We start from the raw sequence: 20,712 nt of genomic DNA, 5'->3' as shown, positions 1-20,712 counted from the left end.
CTTACGAGATATGGGGAGGGTTCCTGGAGATGTAAGGGTTAAACTATAGGGTTCTTGTATACACACCACATGCATAGATATGTACATGCACAGACAAAGCTTGTGGAGACAGAGTAGTGGGTAGGGCAGCCTGTCTGAATGGGGCCTGAATGTATCATTAAGCTAAACTCAGGGCATATGCTTTTCTTTTGATTTGAGTTTGTTGGAAAATTATGTAAGATGAGTGGAACATTGCATATACTTCTTTTGCACTGGCTCAGAAATATAGGCATCTATTTCCCACATTTCTTTGATTTAGGCCTTCAGGACTGGCAGGTTTTCCTTAACTTTCCAAATGTTTCTATGTGGTAGGTATTTGTCCTCTCTTTTATTAAGGATATTTGATCTAGGATACAGAAAGGCAGAGAGCTTAGACATTGTCATTCTAAGACATTTGTAAGACTCCACAACCCTTGGAAAGTGCAAATATGTTCAAAGTAGAGTCAGTATCACCATGAAGCTATTACAGGATGATGGTCTAGAAGAAAAGCATAATTGCTCATATGATTTGCTCCATGAAGAGAAAACTAGCAGTGACTGTGAACTTTTAACCCCACTTAGAGACACAGGCTCAGCATAATAGACTGTTCTCCAGAAACTGCTCACATAGGCCGTGCTCCTCTGCTGCCTCTTCTCACATCTCATCTGCTGTCATCTTCCTCTTATTCATGCTTTCAGTATCTTCTTTATGTAAGCAAATTCAAGCAGCACCTTTGGAAAGAACTGTCTATATGTGCTGCTCTTTGTGTCTTCTAGGTCTCAGTACACCGCAGTGACTTCCTTTGTGAGCCTTCTCAGGTCACTCAGTCCTAACAGCTACTCACACTCCAGTCTTTTTCCCCCTATATAACATAATTGATTCTTTAGGAATTCCACATCATATACCCCATCACACTCACTTCCCAGTCCTTCCATGTCTGCCCTCTCTGCCTTGTGCTCCCCCCAACAAAACAACAACAAAACAAAAACAAAAAAATCTAATTTGTGTTATCTGTATTCCTACTGGAGCTTGTCCAAAATGCTCAGTGGCCTGTCCCTTAGATAGAACTGAATCCTTCCCCTTCTTGCGGTCCTGCCTGAAGGAAGCCATCTGTTGTGGAGAGCTACACTTGCACATCCTTATCACATATTTTAAGGGTTCTCTTTGATGGCTTCCTGTTTAGACTGTTACCTTTTGGGGCTGGGGTTGGGGTTGAGGTGGGGGGTAGGACTTGTCACAGAAGCCTTCCATGTCCCTATTTCTCAACTGTGCATCTGCAGTCATCGATAACACTGCCCAAGTAGCTTCCTTGCTTTTCACAGTCGACTTCTGGTGACAGCACAGACCACAAACGTGGTCATGGTTGTAATAGGACCACAGACCCAGACAAGGCCCCCAGGGACAGCCTATACCATAGACATCAACATGGCTTCATGCTGCAGCATAGACCACAGACACCCACTTGGACTTGGATGGTTGCGGGGGCTTCAAGCATCAACACAGACCTTCACTGCAGTAGGAACAAGGTCTCCAACCTGGCTCCCAGAGGCAACACAGGTCCAGATGTTGCCATGGCCTCAGGTTGCAGTGTAGGCCACTCAAATCAATATGGCCTCCAGTGGCCACATGGTCCATAGACTTCAACATGGCTTCAGGTGGCAGAACAGTCCATGGACATCTGAATGGTCCTTGGTGATAATACAGGCCATGGATGTCAACACAGTCCCCAGCTGTAGTAGGGTCTTAGACCCAGAAACTTCAGTCTTTTTGTCAATCTTGTCCCCATCCTCCAGCATTTTCAGTACATTTACCACCGTTAGAAAGGACAGTGTTCCATTTACTTTACTTCTGTCTCAGTTCTCTTACTAGAAGACAAGTCCCACAGGACCATGGGCCTTTATTCCATCACCACCAAATCTTTAGTATCTAGAAAGGCACTTGCTCTTAGAAAGTGCTCATTAAATGTCTGTGCAGGTGAAACACCCAAAAAGCAATGGTAGCCAAGTGAAAAAGGTGACAACAGCAATGACACCATTTATGAACAATACAAAGAATTCCTTATAGCATGTTTTATTATTTACATAGTTTATTGCATATTTTGCTAGTAGATACTGACATGCATGCTGAAAAGGGTTAATGACCTTATTCTTCTAAGTCTAAAAATGTAACCTTGTTTATTAAGTTCTTTCCTGACCGTGCTAGCATTATAATCTGAAGATAAAGAACTCATGGCCTCATTTGGTAAAGAAGCAGATATATATATCTTGTCTTGGCGCTTTGCAGGGTGGATTTCTTGACTGTGACCCATTCTTTGTTTTGTAGGATGATGACTTGGAAACTGATCTGAACAGACTGAGTTCTAAACCTGGTCTTGACCGTCCTGAGGAGGAGCTGGCACAATATGATGCTATGTGTCCTGAGCTCTCCTGTAGCTTTGAGGTAAGTAAGGGCTGTAGTCTACTTGGTGATGTATGGTGTGATCTTTGCAGAACCTGGGAAGCCAAACAGAGGTGTCCAGAAGCATCACATTGTTCATCATCACCATTGTCCCTAGATCTTTCTGAGAGAAAAGGAGAAGGGAGAAGGAAGTGAGACCAGAACATTCTCAAGGGTCCTTGGGGCTGTTACTCTAGCATAGAATTGGCATTAAATTACACATTACTAACTATGACTTGCTGTGTCAGTGTAGAGACCTGGTTCCACACTAAGAAGCACATGAAATTCTGGATGGAAGGCCATCACTATAGCTGGATTGCTAAAGGTCCCCATCCAGATTTCAGGCTTTCAGGATCAGTAAAGGCAAATGAACACCTTGGATCTGGCAGTGCTAACCCAGTGTGCAGTTGCTGCTGCTGCTGCTGTTGCTGATATCGAGCCTTGGACCTGCCTTTTGATCTCTATTATTTTCTTATTGCTTTTAACAAATGATGAGTCTGGCCACATCAAACGGCAGAGAGGAGTTGATATATCCTATTTCACTTTAGAAAGCAGAAGATAATCAGTGGTCAAAGTTTCAGTGAAAAACATTTCAGTTCAGTGTAGACTTAAAAAAATATCAGAATTGTCTTTAAATCAAAGGCACTGTCTGGGGCACAGTGAAGGGCTTTCCCTTGTTTATCACTGGAGCCCCTATAAATGAGGTTGTTGGCTTGGGGGGGGCTTGCAAAACCTTTTTCAAACTGCAGAGAATTATATTAGACCCATGCAAATCCCCTTCTGAGCATGACTTTTGTGTGAGTCTGGCATTTGTTTAGTCTTAAAGTTTAGGTCCCCCAGCCCTCCACCTTTGCTTGACTCTTTGAAAAAAACTCTAAATCACAAGAATTACACTTAACTTTGGATCCAGATAGGTACCATAGGGGTCAAATTGTATTGTCTATCTGGAAAGAAACATTAATACAGATGTTTTTCTACTTTGAATTTGAAGGAACTAGAACCCAAGTATGGAGATGATTTGAACCTGAGAGACACTTCTTATGCCAGTCACTATCACATTCCAAATGCTGCTTCTCTAAGACAACAGTGCTTCAGCAAGGAGCACAGCTCCTGGAGACGAGAAAGAGAAGACATGGTTCAAACTTCCATTCTGGACATGGTGAAGTCAGGGAAGTCCACTACACAGCGATCCTCAAAACAAAGACCTACAATGAATGCAAACCAAAGTACACAACACAATGGTTTGGGGGTAGATTCCTCTGGATATAATAATACCTCTGACATCCAGGCTTCCCTAGAAGAGGCTGCTTGGGACATAGAATCAATTTCTTGCCCAAGGATACCTTCCTCATTTTCCAACTCCACTAAGCCTGAAGAAAACAAAGAAGCTGCAGAGAAGCTTCTGCAAGTGCATCCCAGGCACACACCTTTCCATGACCCTCATCTTTATATGGCCAATGCTATGAGAACCAGATCTGCTGTGGGATTTAAGATGATGGCATTTCCTGAATTCTGGGGTCACTGTCCGCCTCCCACTGCTCAGCCCATTCTGGATCGCAAATGGGGAATACAGAGGTGAGGGTGTTACTGACTTGGAAGTCATAGATTTTCTCTCTTAAATATTTTCATATATGGAGTGGTTTATACAGATAATCTTTTAAATGTTAGAAATTGAGCATTAGCCTAGAGTATGTTAAAACCCTTTGGAGACCCATAATCTGTCCTCTAAACTGGAGCATTTATAAACCAAGTGTGGGACACTGGTAGCTATGTATTATTTCTGGACAGAGAATTCCTTGGATGATTCTAATATAAACCCTTGAATCATATCCATGACAAGTTATTACAACAGGGGACATCAGCTAGTGTCTCCACATACTGTAACCTTTCCTAAAATGACTCTTTTCAGAAAAACAAGGATCTGGTTACTTGAGATCTTTTTGGAATTTACTACAAATCGGTACTTGATTTCTTGTTGATAGAGAAGAATAGCATATTTCTGTTACATAGCCCTAGTGTTTGGAGAGTGGTTTTGCTCTATCACTGAGGAAACGATGGAAAAACACCCCACATACTCTCCAGGACAGCAATCTTGAGTGATAAATTATTTCCAGAGTTCAAGAAAGACTGCATTGTCTTTGGATCAGCACAGTGAGATTAAAATTAAATCCAATAAAAGGAAGGAATATAGATTTCTCCTGAGGAAAAATGTGGGTATACATATCTGAAGCCAATAGAGTCAAATGTGCAGACTAGAATTTTATTTTAATTTAAATTTCATGTCTTCAGCAAATTTTTCTTTTGATGGTAGGGTTCAAGAACAGTTTCCACTTGAAATCTTGACTGACATCACTTCAACATGAATGCCATGCTTAGGCGCCTCATTCTTAAGACTTTGTGGGTGGTCTGTCTGCATCTTACTTCTGCACAAAATCTCTTCTTTCTCAGTTGGCTTCGGGTTCACATTAGTTTCACCACTCTCTTACCCAATGTCAACAAAATGAATTGGAAATGTGAGGCGAGATAAGAAACCCCCTCTTCAACTTCTTCTCTCCCTCTTATTTAAATCACACAGATACTTTTCATGCAGACAGAAAGCTGACCTCAGTTTTATAGAACAGAAAGAGACTAAGGAATACAAATGTACAGAATAAATTTGAGGTAGAAGCCTTGCTGGAGCTACCTAAGTTTCAAGGATACAAATAGTCAATAGTGGTAATTTCTCCCTCAAAGTTCCCTCGGTGCAGAGGAATTTCCTATTCACACAGCCAGAAGAACTTCAGTAGCCTAGCCCAGATTCTCTTGATGGCTTTCTTCAAACTATGAATAGCTTGAATAAAACCTATTACCTTCCCTTGTGTTCCAGTGCTATCTGTACCCCTTGACTCTAGGCTGAGGCATTGTTAAGCAGCTTTATTTTCTGTGTTTTTTCTAATGACTTCTGAGACTGAGGTAAAAAGTGGGCACAAACACTTACATTGTTTCCAATTTCCTTTTTAAGGATCAAGATACTTGAGGATATCCGGAGGTTCCTCCAGCCAAGTGATGTTATAAATAAAGTTGTCTTCAGTTTAGATGAGCCTTGGTAGGTGGTCTTGAACACCAATGGAATGGGAGGCATGGAGAATTTTATTAATAGTAGTTCATAGGTGTGTGTCATATTGGCAATCCACTTCTGTTCTAAAATAGTCACTAGTATGGTGACTATTTAGTTTCAAACATTGTAAGAGACATCTTACCTTTAAGGAATGTAAAACTGTGTTTAAGGACAGAAATGAAACATGTTTATATACCGCCTCTTTTCTTATAGCCCTTTGCAAGGCCCTATTTCCAATTGCTTGAGATTCCACTCCAAGTTTGAATCAGGAAATCTTCGCAAAGCCATCCAAGTTCGCGAGTAAGTAAGAACAGCTACAGGTACGGTTCCTGTCTGCACAGGAGAGCAGGTATTGGCCATTTATTGCCATTATCTGTTCATTGACCTCGTATTGGTAGTTTGAAACTGATCATTGTGATAGTGTCTTTACCAAGAAAATTGGCAAATGCTACCGGTAAAAGTTTTCCTCTCCCATATTTCAAAGGTTTCTCAACAGACAGTGAGGGAGCCCATTGAAGTTTGCCTTAGCAAGGTGAACTGTTCACTACATGCATTCACGTATCTTATGTTCCAAATGGCATTTCCATATTTCAGTGTAAGAGACTTTGCTCAGTGCATATTAAACTTCCCTTATCCCAAAGCTGGACCTGTTGACACAGAAGGGTACAGGACATTCCCTGTTCCTTGTCCTCTTCATAACTGTTAATTGCACAGGGCTGTATTTATGAGACAACAATCTTGGATTTCCATCTTTGTTTCCAGGAACTCTGCTATGTGTTTCTGGTTAAAGCTACCTAGGAGATTTTATTACTATACAAAGACTCTAGACAAGGACAGAGTATGGATGGAAAAAAAAATAAAACGAAGGAGATGATCTCTTTTAAGCTGTAGTGAAACAATTCTTTAACATGTGTTCTTGGTGTAACACAATTCTGCCATAGAGTGGACTAGACTTGCTAGTTATATAACCCTTCTTCTATGGGTGAACTTCTGACAAATCATGCAGTATATGATAGTTAATGGTATAATGGCCACGCATGCTGGAATCAAACAACCATGGCTGCCTCTACCCCTTTCTACATGGCCTAGGACTGAGTTGCCTAGCCATTCCATGCATTTATTTTCTCACCTGCAAAATAAGGATAGTAGCAACATCTACTTTGTAGTTGTTTTGTCAGAATTAATTAGTATGCTTAAAACTCTTTGAATTGTGCAAGGTACATGGTTAGCACTTAGCCAACATGATCTTAGGCAGGAACACATACTCACCACGACTTGAACTTAGAATTTAGATTTAACATTTCATTTTGAAGTTAATTTTTGGGGGGAGATATATATATATATATGAAACGACATTTTTTGGTTTTATTTTTGTACATGAACTACTTCAACAAAGTCTGACACATAAGGGAGAGACAAATTGAGTTACTTGGGTTAAACTAAAAGACAATCAAATCAACTTTCCAACCTACTTATCCTACTATCAGATCAGTTTCTACTTTGTCCCATGGCTTTTGTTTGTTTTTGCCCTCCCTCCCTCCCTCCCTCCCTCCCTCCCTCCCTCCCTCCTTCCCTCCTCCTCCTCCCCTTCCTTCCTTCCTTCCTTTCTTTCTTTCTTTCTCTTATGAATGCCTGCCCTTAGCATGGCTTATTTCTAGACAGCTTTTCTTAACTTAAGTGATCCCACCTGCATTTGCCTCTGGGCTTTTATCTTTATCCTATATACTTTTCTCTACTTTTACGTGGCTTGCTGTGTAACTGGGTGGCTGGCCCTTGATGTTTTCCTCTCTTCCTCCTCTTTCCTCGATCTTCCTTCTTTCTCTCTTTTCACCCCTCTGTTTATTCTCTCCGTCTGACAGTCCTGCCTATCCTTGCTCCTGCCTTTCTGTTGGCTATTTAGCTCTTTATTAGAACAATCAGGTATTTTAGACAAAGTAACACAGATTTACAGAGTTAAACAAATGCAACATAAAAGAATGCAACACATCTTTGCATCATTAAACAAATGTTTCCCAGCATAAATAAATGTAACTTTTCTTTAGCCAGTATTTTACATTTTCTCCTTTTTGCCTAAATAAAAATAAAAGGTTTTAACTTGGACATAGTAAAACTATATACAACGAAGCAGTTATCAAGCAAGAATTAATTTATAATATTCAGTTCATTTGTATTTAGCTAATTCAGAGAAAACACTGGACCATCCCTCCCATCTTAGTGACTCCAAACTTTTATATAAAATTTAATTTCTATTCTAATTAAGGAAATCTGCAATTGTAACTGTCTATTCTTTAACCCTGTCCAAGACCCCAAAAGTATATAATATTACCTGAGTAAACAGTAATTGCATTGCAAGCAACTTCCAGAACTCTAGAAATGACAGAGACATCTGACTTCCTGAGAAGTCACCCAAAGACCACTTCAAAGACCTACAGATTATGGCATTTAAAGTTTTTCATTAACATAAGGTTTTTCATGATAGTGAGGTACAGCTGTCCCTCGTAGTACCAATTTATTTCAAAGAAAATGATAGATATTAAAGAAACTCCACAGGAATTTGCTTTCAAGGTGACAAGATTAGACATTTGGGCAAGAAACTGCTTTTGCCTTGACTACATTCTGGTTAAATTGGACATGCAGGACCCACAGAAAGTGGCTGCTGAACTTCCAAAAAACAAGTTGGAATTGTCATTAAGGGCTCATGTTTCAAGGAAGAGTTTGACAGACATTCTTCAGGACACAGAGGAAAGTGACTGATGAAATTTGCCAATACAAGGCAGGAAAGTCCTTCAAATTTCCTTCTTCATGGGAAAGTCTGCCAGATACTCTAGGTCTGCAAGGCTGAAGATGTATGCTACAACATTGAAGAGAATCTTTGTTTTGCTTTTCTTACAACATTGGAGTTTGTTAAGAAAAAATTTAATATAGATTTAAGTATGGAAGGAAGGAAACAGGGCCAGAGATGGAGAGGGCAAGAGAGGGGGGAGGGAGGGAGGGAGGGAGAGGTTGAGCGAGCAAGAGATTGAGCTGTACATATCCAAATGCAGGCATAGGTTTCTAAGGAAAGGAAATCAATTACACACTGTTTACAGTGTTTCTTATTTCTAAAGTCAAATTCAAACCATTCTGAAGGTAAGAGTTACTTAAGAGTCTCCTGTGTGGATTGTTTTCAGTCCAGAATCTGCCTAAGTTGCTGCAATGGTTCAGTTGTTTTCTCTTTAGATACGCTTTTAATCAGAGATAGGAATCCCTAATAAATCAGTTATAGTTAGAGCAGCAGAGCAAATTGGAAGAAAATAAACATTTTATAAGGATTTTTTAAAGACTACTTTTTTGAGTGATCACCGGGGCAACAGTAAAAACTAAGGGTCATAGACTTGCTTGTAGGGCTGATGTACACACCCAGTGGAATATGCTTCAGCTGTTGCATGGTGAGCTCATTGAGCTGATCTTGACAGCCAAAGGATGAGAGGTGGGACTCCATCAGGAAGCTCTGCCATACTCTCATATCTTGTAACAATTTGTATCCTTCCATGGTTATCACTAAACAGTGCTGTGCTGTGTGGCTTCTGTTGACTTACCACAAGCGGGAGCTAACTGAAAAGAAGAAGCCTCAGTTGAGAGATTGCCTCGATAAATTCCACCTGTGGGGTGTTGTCTTCGTAGTTGATGGGGAAGGGCCCATTCAGTTGTGGAAGGTGCCATCCCTGGGCAGGTAGTCCTGATTCTATAAGAAAGCAGGCTGAACAAGTAATGATGAGCTAGCCAATGAGCACCGCTCTTCCATGGCCTCGTCATCAGCTCCTGCCTCCAGGTGTTTGCCATTTGAGTTCCTGACCTGACTACCCTCAATAATGGACTACAATATAAAGCATAAGCCTAATAAGCCCCTTCATCCCCAACTTGGTTTGCTCATGGTGTTTCATCACAGCCACAGAAATCCTAACTAAGACAAATAATATTTATCTGGGGTCAGGAATGGGAGCGTGTGCATGAATTAGAACACAAACATTACTTTTTCTTTTTTGAAGAACAACTTCACCCTTTGTTCTTCTTTATGACGCTACAGGTTTGAGTACGACTTATTGATCAATGCTGATGTGAACAGCTCCCAGCACCAGCAGTGGTTCTACTTCAAGGTGAGCGGCATGAGGGCTGCCATCCCTTACCGCTTCAACATCATCAACTGTGAGAAACCCAACAGCCAGTTCAACTATGGTATGAACTCTTGGGGAACCAGGGAATTTATCTGCATATCATAAATGGTGACACTTCTTGATTGTTTACATTATTGTCAGAGCCCTTTTGCAGTCCCAGAAGGCTTGAGGCTAGACTGATGGCCTTTGCTTTCCAGTGTGGGAAGACAGTAGCCGATTGAGGGCATAGTGCAAGTACGGAAGGACAGTGAGGGATTCTCACTCTTTCACGGAGTGTGAGTAGTGCACATAATATGTCAGTACATTCTGGGGTGCACATTTTTAACTTTGAAGTCTGGAAGTTGCTTTCACTTATTTCTGTTTTTCATCTTCTAAATATCACAAGAGTAAATATATTGGCCTGCTTGCTGCAAGACAGGAGAGCTGCAAAATCTACCTGAACAGTGCTTTATGTACTCAGAAAACTCCGGCAATGTTTAAATACCGATCATCTATTTGAGCTAGCTCACTTGCTAACGCATGTGGTGGCTCTGGATGAAGACTAACTATGGGTACTATCTTTGTATCATTTTACTTCAGGCCCTGCCTCTATTCCATACTGCCTAGAACAGACACTCATTCCTAAAGAAAGAGAAAATATGAGCCTTGATACATTCATCTCATAAAAATGGGGGTTTCAGTGTGTGCAAGGCTGCATTCTCTCTGGGGATTCTAAGGGAGAAGGCATGCTGTTTTCCTAATTCTGGAGCTATTTTCCTTGTGTTTCTTGGCTTATGACACCTCCCTCTATAAAGCTGGTAGCACAGCATCTTTAATGTCTCTGGTCATACTGCTTCTCTTTAGTCAAATTTCCCTTTGCCTCCTCTTGATAAGGACATCTGTGGATACATTCAAGACGCATAGGGATAATCACCTTGGCCCAATATCTAAATTAATTATAGTTGCAAAGTCTCTTTCGCGATATATAATGAACATTCACAGCACAGCCTTGACAGATCAAGAACTGGGTATTTTGCAGGGTCATGATCCAGCCTATTGCTCTACTCTTCATTTGGTGTCTTTTCTTTTCTTGTGAATTAAGTCTTGCTTTTATTTCACAGGGATGCAGCCGACCCTGTATTCTGTGAAAGAAGCTCTTCTCGGCCGACCTGCCTGGATACGGACAGGCTCTGAAATTTGTTACTACAAGTATGTCAGTTGGCTTCATTTGATCTGCATGGACATTTACTCTCAAATCAGTCAATCAATCAATCAATCGATCGATCGATCGATCAACCTATTTATCTATCTATCTATCTTTCTTTCTTTCCTTCTTTCCTTCCTTCCTTCCTTTTTATTTGTTTTTTCTCTGGTGACCTTATAAACATCCACAACTGTTTGTCAATGTCTCGTCAATGCCTTGTCCTGAGACATTTTAGATTGCATGGTTACTCACATTAGACCCCCATTCAGTAATTTTGGAATTACTGGAAAATGGTTAGTTTCTCTTCACACACGATTGTTAAAACTTTTGAACTTTATTGCCAGGTCTTAGAAGTTGTTCATACTGAAGCTATAGTTAGTGCTTCAGGCCTTAGTTCATCACCTATTTTCATTGGATTTGATGAACAGGATGTCTGAGAGGCTGAGTCTTGTCTAGATACACACGTGCTTTACTTTTCATGGGTACAGAGGCATGACTATATGACAAATGTACACGTGCAAGCCTTCTTCCATAGCGAGATAGTTTTGTGGACAAAACAAGAGAAAAGAGTTGCATCATTATTCATGTTTATTCTCTAATCAATAGCCAGTTTCATCAATTTACTCAACAAATTTGTGATGAAAACTTAAATTATCTGTATTCTTTGTGAAATAAATGGATTTGTTATTTACATGTGCATTTTTCTTACGTAGAAAATGAAATTTAAATACATAAATAAAGGCAAAGAAATATTAGGACAGGCACATTTTACACAATGCCTTACTGGGTCATTGCTAGATCTCATAAAAATCAATAGTCAATAGGCTAGTGCCTTTTTTCTCAGGCAAAGTGAGACTCATCTTTCTAAGATTACAGTAGGTCCTTAACAGACTACTAGCAGATAATCTAGAGTTTAGGACGATTATAACCATCTAGGAGAACGAAGGTATATACACCTTATTGTCTCTTTGCTCCGAGGCTCTGGGAATGGTACTGACAGCAAAAGTCTGGGTTCTTCTGTTCTGTATGGATAAAAGCAGAAATCACTATAGAGACAACACCAGCACACATGCGAAGCACAGAGCTGAGTTGATAAGCAGTCTGCAATAAAGGAGTTGGCAGCTTCAGTCCTTGATGAATTAAGATATGGTTATAGGCAGCATTTTCATATATTCTTTAGAATGATAGCAAAATATTACAACTTTGTTGGTTTTCCATTCACCTAAATGGCAATTATTTCCTGGCCCACTTATCTTAGGACCCCTAGGACTTCTTTTATAGTACAGTGAGATTTAGGTTAAAAATCACCTTAGGATTGTAGAGTTCACAATTTCCAGGAACAAATATGGAATCTAATTTTTATTGTGTCAGAAGTATCTTTGAATTTCCTTTGAAAACAGTTAGTGTCAATAGATGTAAAAGACTTAATATAAAACTTTCAAGGGTCTGGGATATGAGGATTGCTCAAACATGAGGTTTTAAATCAATGGAATAGAGCTCGCTGGTGGGATGCTCTTCTTGGAACTAGGGAGTAAGAATAAAATTCAAGGAGAGCAGGTGTCTCTTTGGAGGAGAAAGATGAAGACACATATCCAAAAGCACAGGCCTGGCCTAAGGGAAGCCAGTGTTAATAGCTTTTAGATTCATTAACACGACAATTGTTATGTGATTAAGGAGTAACAGAGGGGTAAGATGAAAACCATGCATGTATAATGTAATTCATTTTTCATATTCCAGCCATGAATATAACAAAGATGAACGGATAAGACGGCTGCTTTGTGATGCAGTTTGTTTTACAATTATTCACCAAATATGTTAACACACCTCCAATAATACTATGTAACAACAGTCTAGATATGTATAATCTCTATTCCCCCACAGATTACAACACCTCTATTATGAGATACATTTACTGTACTACATCTTCTACCCAGTTTCCCATCACAATCTATGAATTGATCTGTGGTAGAGAATTTCTTTGTTTCATTCCTGCATTTATTTTCATTGGAGTGTGAGTCTCCAGAGAGTTAGGGGGAACCTTACCTTACCTCTTTGTTTCCTAGTCTTCTCTATGCTAGTTTAAACTCAGATGCTCTGTTGTCATCCTGGTCTTAAATTCCCAGTTAGTGTTGTGTTTTAAGGGAAACTAGGATGCTCAATGTAATGAGAAATATCAGTGTGGTATCTGGGTAGTTAAATGCAAGTGTAAAAGGAAAATAATACATGGAAAAAAATGAGGCCTCCATTTTCTTTGAAAGTTTGCAGCAACAATGAGCAGGTTTCAAAGGTTTATTGGCTGAATTATGTTATCAATTACAAGTAGCTGAGGAATTATTTTGATAGTGCACCACTAGCTGCATGGCATAGTTATTACACACACTAGCTAGGAAATATTTGTTCATAGTTTCCTTTAAAGACTTCACCTAGTAGTGCTGTTGCATACATTGACAAGCACTGAAGTTCTAAAATGATGGAAGAAAGATGCTCCATCTTTATTCTGTTGGCAGCTCAGGATACATGATACTTTTGCAATGGAGTTCACTATTGAGACTATAGTTATAGTTGGCTAGTAGCCCATGCCTCAAATTCCAGAGCTTTCGAGGCTAATACAGGATGATTCTCATCAATTCCAGGCCACTCTAAGATTATATAGTGAGATTCTATGTGAGAAAAAAACCCCAATTAAACAAAACTCTCTCCTCTCTCTCTCTCTCTCTCTCTCTCTCTCTCTCTCTCTCTCTTGTGCACGTGCACGTGTGTGTGTGTGTGTGTGTGTGTAAAACCACACTTTTGAATAATTTTGAACAAACATTCTAGTTTTCCATATATAACCAGATTACTTTTATGCATAGCACTCTAGAGAAAGCTAGAACTGAAGGTCTGGGGCTTGTTCATACTCCATTTGCTCATTTCCTGTTATGTGTGCTTGTGATTTCATGATGTCATCGATCTGTGACTGTGAAACAGAACATTACAAAGACAATTGTCTGTCCGGAGAGGGTTAGTTTAGATAAGCTAATCTACAGATCCATCAAAAAATGTGCTTCTGAATACTTAAATGCTTTGCCAGAAGCTAAAAGCAAAAGACAGAGGGTGGGCCAAGTCATTTCTGCTTCCCTCTCAGCAAATTCCTTGCTGGAGCCATTGATGATGTGCTCCATGTCATAAAAACAGCTGATGTAGAATTTAGTGTGTTCTTTGCAATCTCTCCCAGGAATAAAACAGAGGAGAGGGTTTTATTCCACTGCCCCCAAATCAAGCTTATTTTGTAATTGTTCATCATAGATAGTTGACACAGACTTCAGAGACCAGTCAGGTCAACCTCCATATTACACATTAGGGATTTTAATTTCTTTTTTGTCACCTAGTTAAATAATACATTCCTGGAGAGCTTTTAATTCTGTCTCTATGTGCACCATTCAGTCACTTCCCCTGCTGTTGTTTCTATTCTGCTTCCATACCCTACCTACTTCCAACACTATCCTACCTGGGTTGGGAATGACTCCAGAGATGGAAGAACAAAATGGGTGGACTCATTTTTTTCTGTGCCTCTCATAGAGTAAGCAAGGGCACGTTGGTTTGTTTTATTTACTTCCCTGTGGCCTGCTTCTCTGTCTGACTTGTGGCTTTCACACCTTTCCCAATCCTCTCCCAGCTCTGGTCTAAAGCAATCTGGAAGCTGAAGGGCAGAGGGAGGGAAGCCGGAGGCACTGAGTGGCCATGTAATACACTGCAGCTGATCTCTTCTGACATTTATCTCCGTTCATGAGAGGAGATGGAACAGCTCACTCATGAAGATGAATGCCATACAAGAGCGCTGCCATCATCCATCCTTCTGAGGAATCTCAGGAGAGAGATTTGGCGCTATATAGAATATTAGGAATGCTGTGGTCACAGGGAAGCCCGGCGGCTCAACTGCTGTGCCTTATTAGATTCCATTAAGTCAAATGATGTACCCTTGTTAAAGAACCATCGTCATTGTGAGACTGCCTAATTCGAGCGTGGCTTTGGTGTTTGCTAATTTCATACACACACAGAACAACTGAGATGACATGCAACTTCCTGGAATATTTCTGAGCACAAGTGGAGATGGATGTAATTTGTAACTGCCTGGGGGACTTTTCTTCCTGCCTCATTGAAGGCGCTATGGTTACCAAAGTGCATGTCCTTCTGAGGACGAATGGATCAAGGAAGGGGAAGCTTTTAACTATGATGCAGCTGGGTCTCTGTAGCCCATGTCATCTTTGTTCTAGGATGACCTGTCTAGGGTCCAGCTGATGTGAAAAGGTGATGATAGTCAGACTTTTTTTTTCCACCCAGAATTGATGCTGAGAAGAGAAACTTTTTCTTGAGGATAAAGTTCCACAATCCTTCACCACAGTGACCTTGGACAAATTACCTCAGTTTTAATCAATCTTAGCTTTGTTGTCTATAAAACTAAGGACCAACATGCCATCTACCTCCACAGAGCAGTTCTGAAGGTCAAAGGGCACACAATAAAATGCACAGCAAGTCAATGACAGTGAGTACTGTAGGTATTGAATTCATATGAGTATTTGTTAACAGTAATTACTAGAACCATCTTAAAGGAATCAAATGCTGAGGATAGTGTCATAGGACAGAGCTCACCTTAACTAGCACTCCCTAGGTTGTTTTATATTCCTTCTTTGTTTTAGACTCCAAATCTGTAGCAGTCCTGGGGCACACAGATCAAAATTAGAGATTCTTACTTGCTGAACTGAGCAAAATTTCTCTTGTCCCTATGTCCATTTCTAAGAGAGAAATGATACAATGAAAAGAATTTTGGTTTCAGTCCCCACCAAGTACTGCTTATGTGGAATTTCTCAAGCTACTTCATGGCGTTGAGCCCCAATGTCTCCACCTATTGAAGTATTTACCAGGAAAGGGTAATTTTTACCTGAAAGGTAATATTACCTGAAGGAACTGATCCTGGGGTTCAAACTTCAAGCTCAAGGTCCTAAAAGTAAGCACCTGGCCACTAATTCTCATCTCTAGCTCAGTCTGAAATGGCTAACTCGTGATCTCTCCTTAGCATGGCTGGAGACTGAATGTTCCTATTTTCAGTGTGACTGGAGAGTGAATACCTTCTACTGAATACTTATGGCCATGATTCTATCTTTTATACCACTCTAGTGCAGGAATTAAAGGTATAAGCAATGATTCTCTTTTAGACTGATTCAACATTGTATAGATCTGGGTGGCCTTGGACTCACAGAGATATGTCTATCTCTTAATCCTGAGTCCTAGGATTAAAGGTATGTACCACCACCTTCTAGTTTCTGGCTGCTGGGATGGAAGGTGTGTCCCTGGCTTCCATGGCTTGAGGCTGACTTTGCTTTCTAAATCTTCAGGCAGGCTTTAAAATATAATAAATAATGTATTGCCACAAAGATTGATGCAAAATAGACAAGATATCATAATTATTGCTCAGAGAATTTAGCTCCATTTATTCTGAAAACTTCAACTGAGAAGTTGCTGTCTTCAGGCATGACACACGAATGCAAGTAGAACAACACACAAAAGGTTAAACCTGGTCCTTTCGGTAAGTATTAGCTGTGAGGGAGATACAAGTGTCAAAGGCGTATGTGGGGTGTTATAGAAGGATCCCAGGGAGGGATATATTTGAGCTGAGAGAGAAAACAGGGTAAATGAAGATGACAACAGAGGCTTTCAATGCCCTTGTAACACTGGAAGCAGCTAATATTTTTTTTTAATCATTTTTTATTTTAATTTTAAATAGCTTGTTTCACATGTCAATCCCAGTTCCCTCTCCCTCCCCTCCTCCCGCACTCCCCTTCCACCCTCCCTCCCACCCTATTGCCAAATCCCTCCACATAGGGGATGTCTAGAGTCTATCATTTCACTCTTGGTAGGGTCAAGGCACTCCCCTAAGAGTCCAGGCTGAGAGAGCATCTCTCTTTGTGCCATAGGCACATGAAGACAGATTGTATACCAGGGATAGACACTGATCCACAGCTCAGAGCCCCATAGGTTGCCCAGGCCTTCTCACTGACACTCACATTTGGGGGGTCCAGATCAGTCCCATTCTGGCCTCCCCACTGTCGGTCTGGGGTCCAAGAGCACTCCCCTGTTCAGATCAGCCGTCTCTGCTGGTTTTGCCAGCCCATTCCTTGCCAATTTGCTCATCACTCCTCTCTCTCTGTCACTGGGTTCCTTGGGTTCAGTTCAGTGCTTAGTTGTGTGTTTGCCTCTGCTTCCATCAGTCCCAGGATGAAGGCTCCCGGATAGTTATAGACATCAAGTTCATTATCAGGAATGGGCATTCGAGGTGGTCCTTCCACTATTGCTTAGCTTGCCAATTGATGTTATACCTTTAGATCACTCGAGGTCACTCTGGGGAAGCAGCTAATATTGGAAGGTTGAATGTCACTTACTTGAAGACATCCCTCAGGATGTTAACACTGCAACTGAGAAAACAAAAACAACTAATTGGTAGTTCTCATTCTACCATGAACAAAGTGAATCATGTCAGCCAAATTTCATTTTAGCGATTTTGTAGACATACCGTCAAAAGTCTCTAGAAAACATTGTTTGGAAGCGTCATCACCTCCTCTATTGTGTAATTACCAGAAATGTATCCAGAAGTAAAGTCTGCAATTTTCTTTAGATTCGTCCACAATTTAGACTCTTCACTAGAGATTGCAGCAAAACTTTCTGTAATGGAATTTCCTTCTCGATAAGCATTTAGTTTCCAGTTTCTTTCAACCATCTTAGAAAAGGCTGGTTTGCCAGGGAGGGAGTTGGGTAGTTGATTCCCTCAGGCTATATAGAGTAATATGTGAGTTGTTTATGTGCATGTGTGTGTGCATGTGTGCATGTGTGTGTGTGTTTAATATGTTTGTATGTATACATGTGTGAGAAGATTTCATATAGTTAAAACTACCATCTGGATTCTTCCCTTTTATCCCTGGGATCATGGGATCTTGAAATCACAAACTCAGCTCATGTTATTTCTCCTTCCATTCCTCTGGAACTGGTCTTTCCTTGGAGCCCAGGGCTGGCTGATTTCAGTTGTGAAGAAATCTCAGATACAGAGATTTCACTCCCTTTTCTTGTTCTCTGTAGCAGAGTGGAAGAGGGCTGAGTTTGTGTTGGGGAAATGTGCTATACTTCAGTGTACACTGGACATCCTACAGAGCCTTGGTACTTAATACTGCATACAATGACTACTCTTCATAGTTCATGAGCACATGAACAAAACAACAAGGCCATTGCCAAATAAGATGACTACATCAAGTTCTTATGCAAGTTTATTATACTTCAAGTCAAGATGCTGACTCTGTCCCCATTGTTTATAAGTAAATAACCTGGTGGCAGTAGGTATTTGATCATGTTTCTACCTGTTTGCACATTCATGAATGTGTGTGTGTGTGTGTGTGTGTGCACTCACTTGCTCATATGTATTTTGTCTATAGATTGGACACTCTTTCATGCTTTAAGGCATTTTCCTTGGCTCATTTCTCTTGGTTAGGAGCTGTAACTGACCAGTACCTATTTGTTATTCAGCTACATATAAAGAAAATGTGCCTTTTCATTAGAGCCTTTGCAAGTGCAATCAGAAGACAAATAAAGACAGAACACATGTGCCTCACATGCCTTCTGGGCTGCCATCTGCTTCCCTGCACATTTTCTAATAACCATAGTCTTAACTTTTGGAGAAACCTCAAAACATTGGGGAAATCTAGAAGAAACAGACCCAGTTAGGTATCAAGATCTAGATATTTAAAGCTATATCTGTAAGCACGTGGGGGAATAGACACTATTAGTGCAACTCAAACATTGTGTGGGATAGCCACTTGGACCTGATGTTATTATGGGAGATATCTTCTTTTTGCCAGAGTGAAAGGCTCAAGGTTGCCATGTGGGCAGAAGCTGAAGCAATCATAGTGTTTTGGGCTGTAGTTGGAAGTATTGAGAATGTCTCATACACCTGCCCCTAGTTTTATAAACATTGAAACATCACCAAAATCACAGGAAATATGATGGTGTGCAATTAGTTCTTTTCATATACAACTGCCTTTCTTTGTGGTAAGAAAAGCATGCAGGTAGCAAAAAGAAGAAAAGAATATCCACTATCTGTGTTTTACAAGAACACACAAATAGCAATTTGTTTCCTCCTTCTCTTTTTCTTCTCCCTCACTCAAAACTCTAAAATCTCACAATGAAGCAGCAAGCTAATATCATGCCAAAGGTGGACTTGTCTCTTAGTTATTACATGTATTTTGCATCACCATGCAGTGTGAATGGTATCATTTCTCAGGAAAGCCTGTACAGCTGTTCCAACCGCAACAGGCAAAGCAAAAATGTAGCTGGAAGTGTGTATGGAAAATATTGCTTGGAATGTACTTCTGGGGGCAATTTACTTTGACACTGTTTTCTGAAGCATCAAAATTGCTTCTTCATCTTTGACAAAGGCAAATGGGCATTGTCAAGTCTTAAGAAGTAATGTCTCCTTTGGGATGACAAGACATTCCTTTGGTAAGAACTTATTGTCCAGGGGAAAGAACAGTTTTTTTCAGCTAGAGAAATCTGTGTTCAAATCCTGTATCAGGCACTTATTTTCTGTAAGGTCAGCTGCTTTTTCTAAGCTTTCATTTCTTCATTTGCACAGTGAGTTATTACAGTAGTAACAAAAGAGGAAATACGTGGACTTTGAGGTGCAATTCAATGTTAGTCGTGACAGCTATAAATAAATCCATTTGCAGACACAATGAGTGTGAGTTGCTTCTTGATTGGTATCCACAGATTAGTGCTGTATTGTGCCTTTACCAGAGAAGCTCCTTATTCTAGCTGGAGACTCAAAAAACAGTCAAAGCACCAAGAATAAATGGTGCTTGTGTTCAGCCCTGAATGGGATATGTATATGACTGCCTCCAAAACTTAGAGAATAACACAGAAGAAGAAGGAAGAATGTAATGGAGAGAGGGTGGGGGACATGCAACAAAATGCAGCTTTTGTACCTGACAGCAAAATAGAACAAAATTAAAGGAATCATCTGTATCATATTTGGTTGCGCAGAGTGACAAGGACTGGGGAACCAAAATGTGGTTGGGTGTCGGCAATAGGACAGTAGGAAACAGAATTGCTTGCATCATCCCCCCTTTCGCAGCACAATTTCTAGGTAGTATTCATCTGCAAGATGCAGCAAAGGAAGCCACAACATGTACGGTGCAAGTGGGAGACGATGAGTCAAGCTTTTGTGTGGCTGAACTGATACATGAGCTGGCAGTAATTTCACTTGCATGTATCCACAGGTATTTTGGATCATTGAGTAATGTTCACTTCTCAATGTGTAACACAGGAGGTTTATGACATTTAGAAATCTGGCATCTTCCAACCCCATCTACGGCCTTATTCCATCCTCATCCTCATTCATCCTTATGCTATCCTTCACTTTCTTTCTTTAGAAACCACTATCGTTCGAACGCAGCTGCCATGGACGGAGCATCTGGGAAGCGTTATTACACCCTCACCTTCTCTGTCACCTTCCCACACAATGAGGATGCCTGCTACCTGGCCTATCACTATCCCTACACCTACTCCACCCTCATGGTAATGTCCTATCACTTGTTATCCTGGCAAGAGAGAAGGGGCTTTCAGGTTTTTTTTTTCTGAGAACATTCCAGAGACCCTGGATCAGGGGATGAGCAGGCAGAGAGAAGTTACTGCTTTCCTAACACAATGAGGTTTGTTGTCACTAACTTTGTTGGTGTTCTGTGCTTTCCTGGTTGGAGCACATGGCTGGGTCATGATCAGTGTTGTTCTAAAGATCCAAGTTGTC

At 40.5% G+C, this 20,712-nt stretch overlaps 1 protein-coding gene across 1 annotated transcript in view; it reads left to right on the top strand.

The window, feature by feature from the left end:
- The window catches only part of Agbl1 (AGBL carboxypeptidase 1), a 519,496-nt gene that overhangs the window by 175,031 nt on the left and 323,753 nt on the right, over positions 1-20,712 (top strand). Inside the window, exons 10-16 of the mRNA XM_005077867.4 lie at positions 2,342-2,458; positions 3,447-4,030; positions 5,457-5,540; positions 5,766-5,852; positions 9,619-9,767; positions 10,807-10,894; positions 20,339-20,483. Of these exons, the coding sequence (XP_005077924.4) occupies positions 2,342-2,458; positions 3,447-4,030; positions 5,457-5,540; positions 5,766-5,852; positions 9,619-9,767; positions 10,807-10,894; positions 20,339-20,483 (1,254 nt within the window). The remainder of the gene's footprint in view (positions 1-2,341; positions 2,459-3,446; positions 4,031-5,456; positions 5,541-5,765; positions 5,853-9,618; positions 9,768-10,806; positions 10,895-20,338; positions 20,484-20,712) is intronic.

The sequence above is a fragment of the Mesocricetus auratus genome, unplaced genomic scaffold (genome assembly GCF_017639785.1).
Source record: "Mesocricetus auratus isolate SY011 unplaced genomic scaffold, BCM_Maur_2.0 Super-Scaffold_4256, whole genome shotgun sequence".
NCBI classification, from domain to species: Eukaryota; Metazoa; Chordata; class Mammalia; order Rodentia; family Cricetidae; genus Mesocricetus; species Mesocricetus auratus.
Note: the sequence above shows the minus strand (reverse complement) of the source record. Positions and strands in the feature narration are given on the sequence as shown.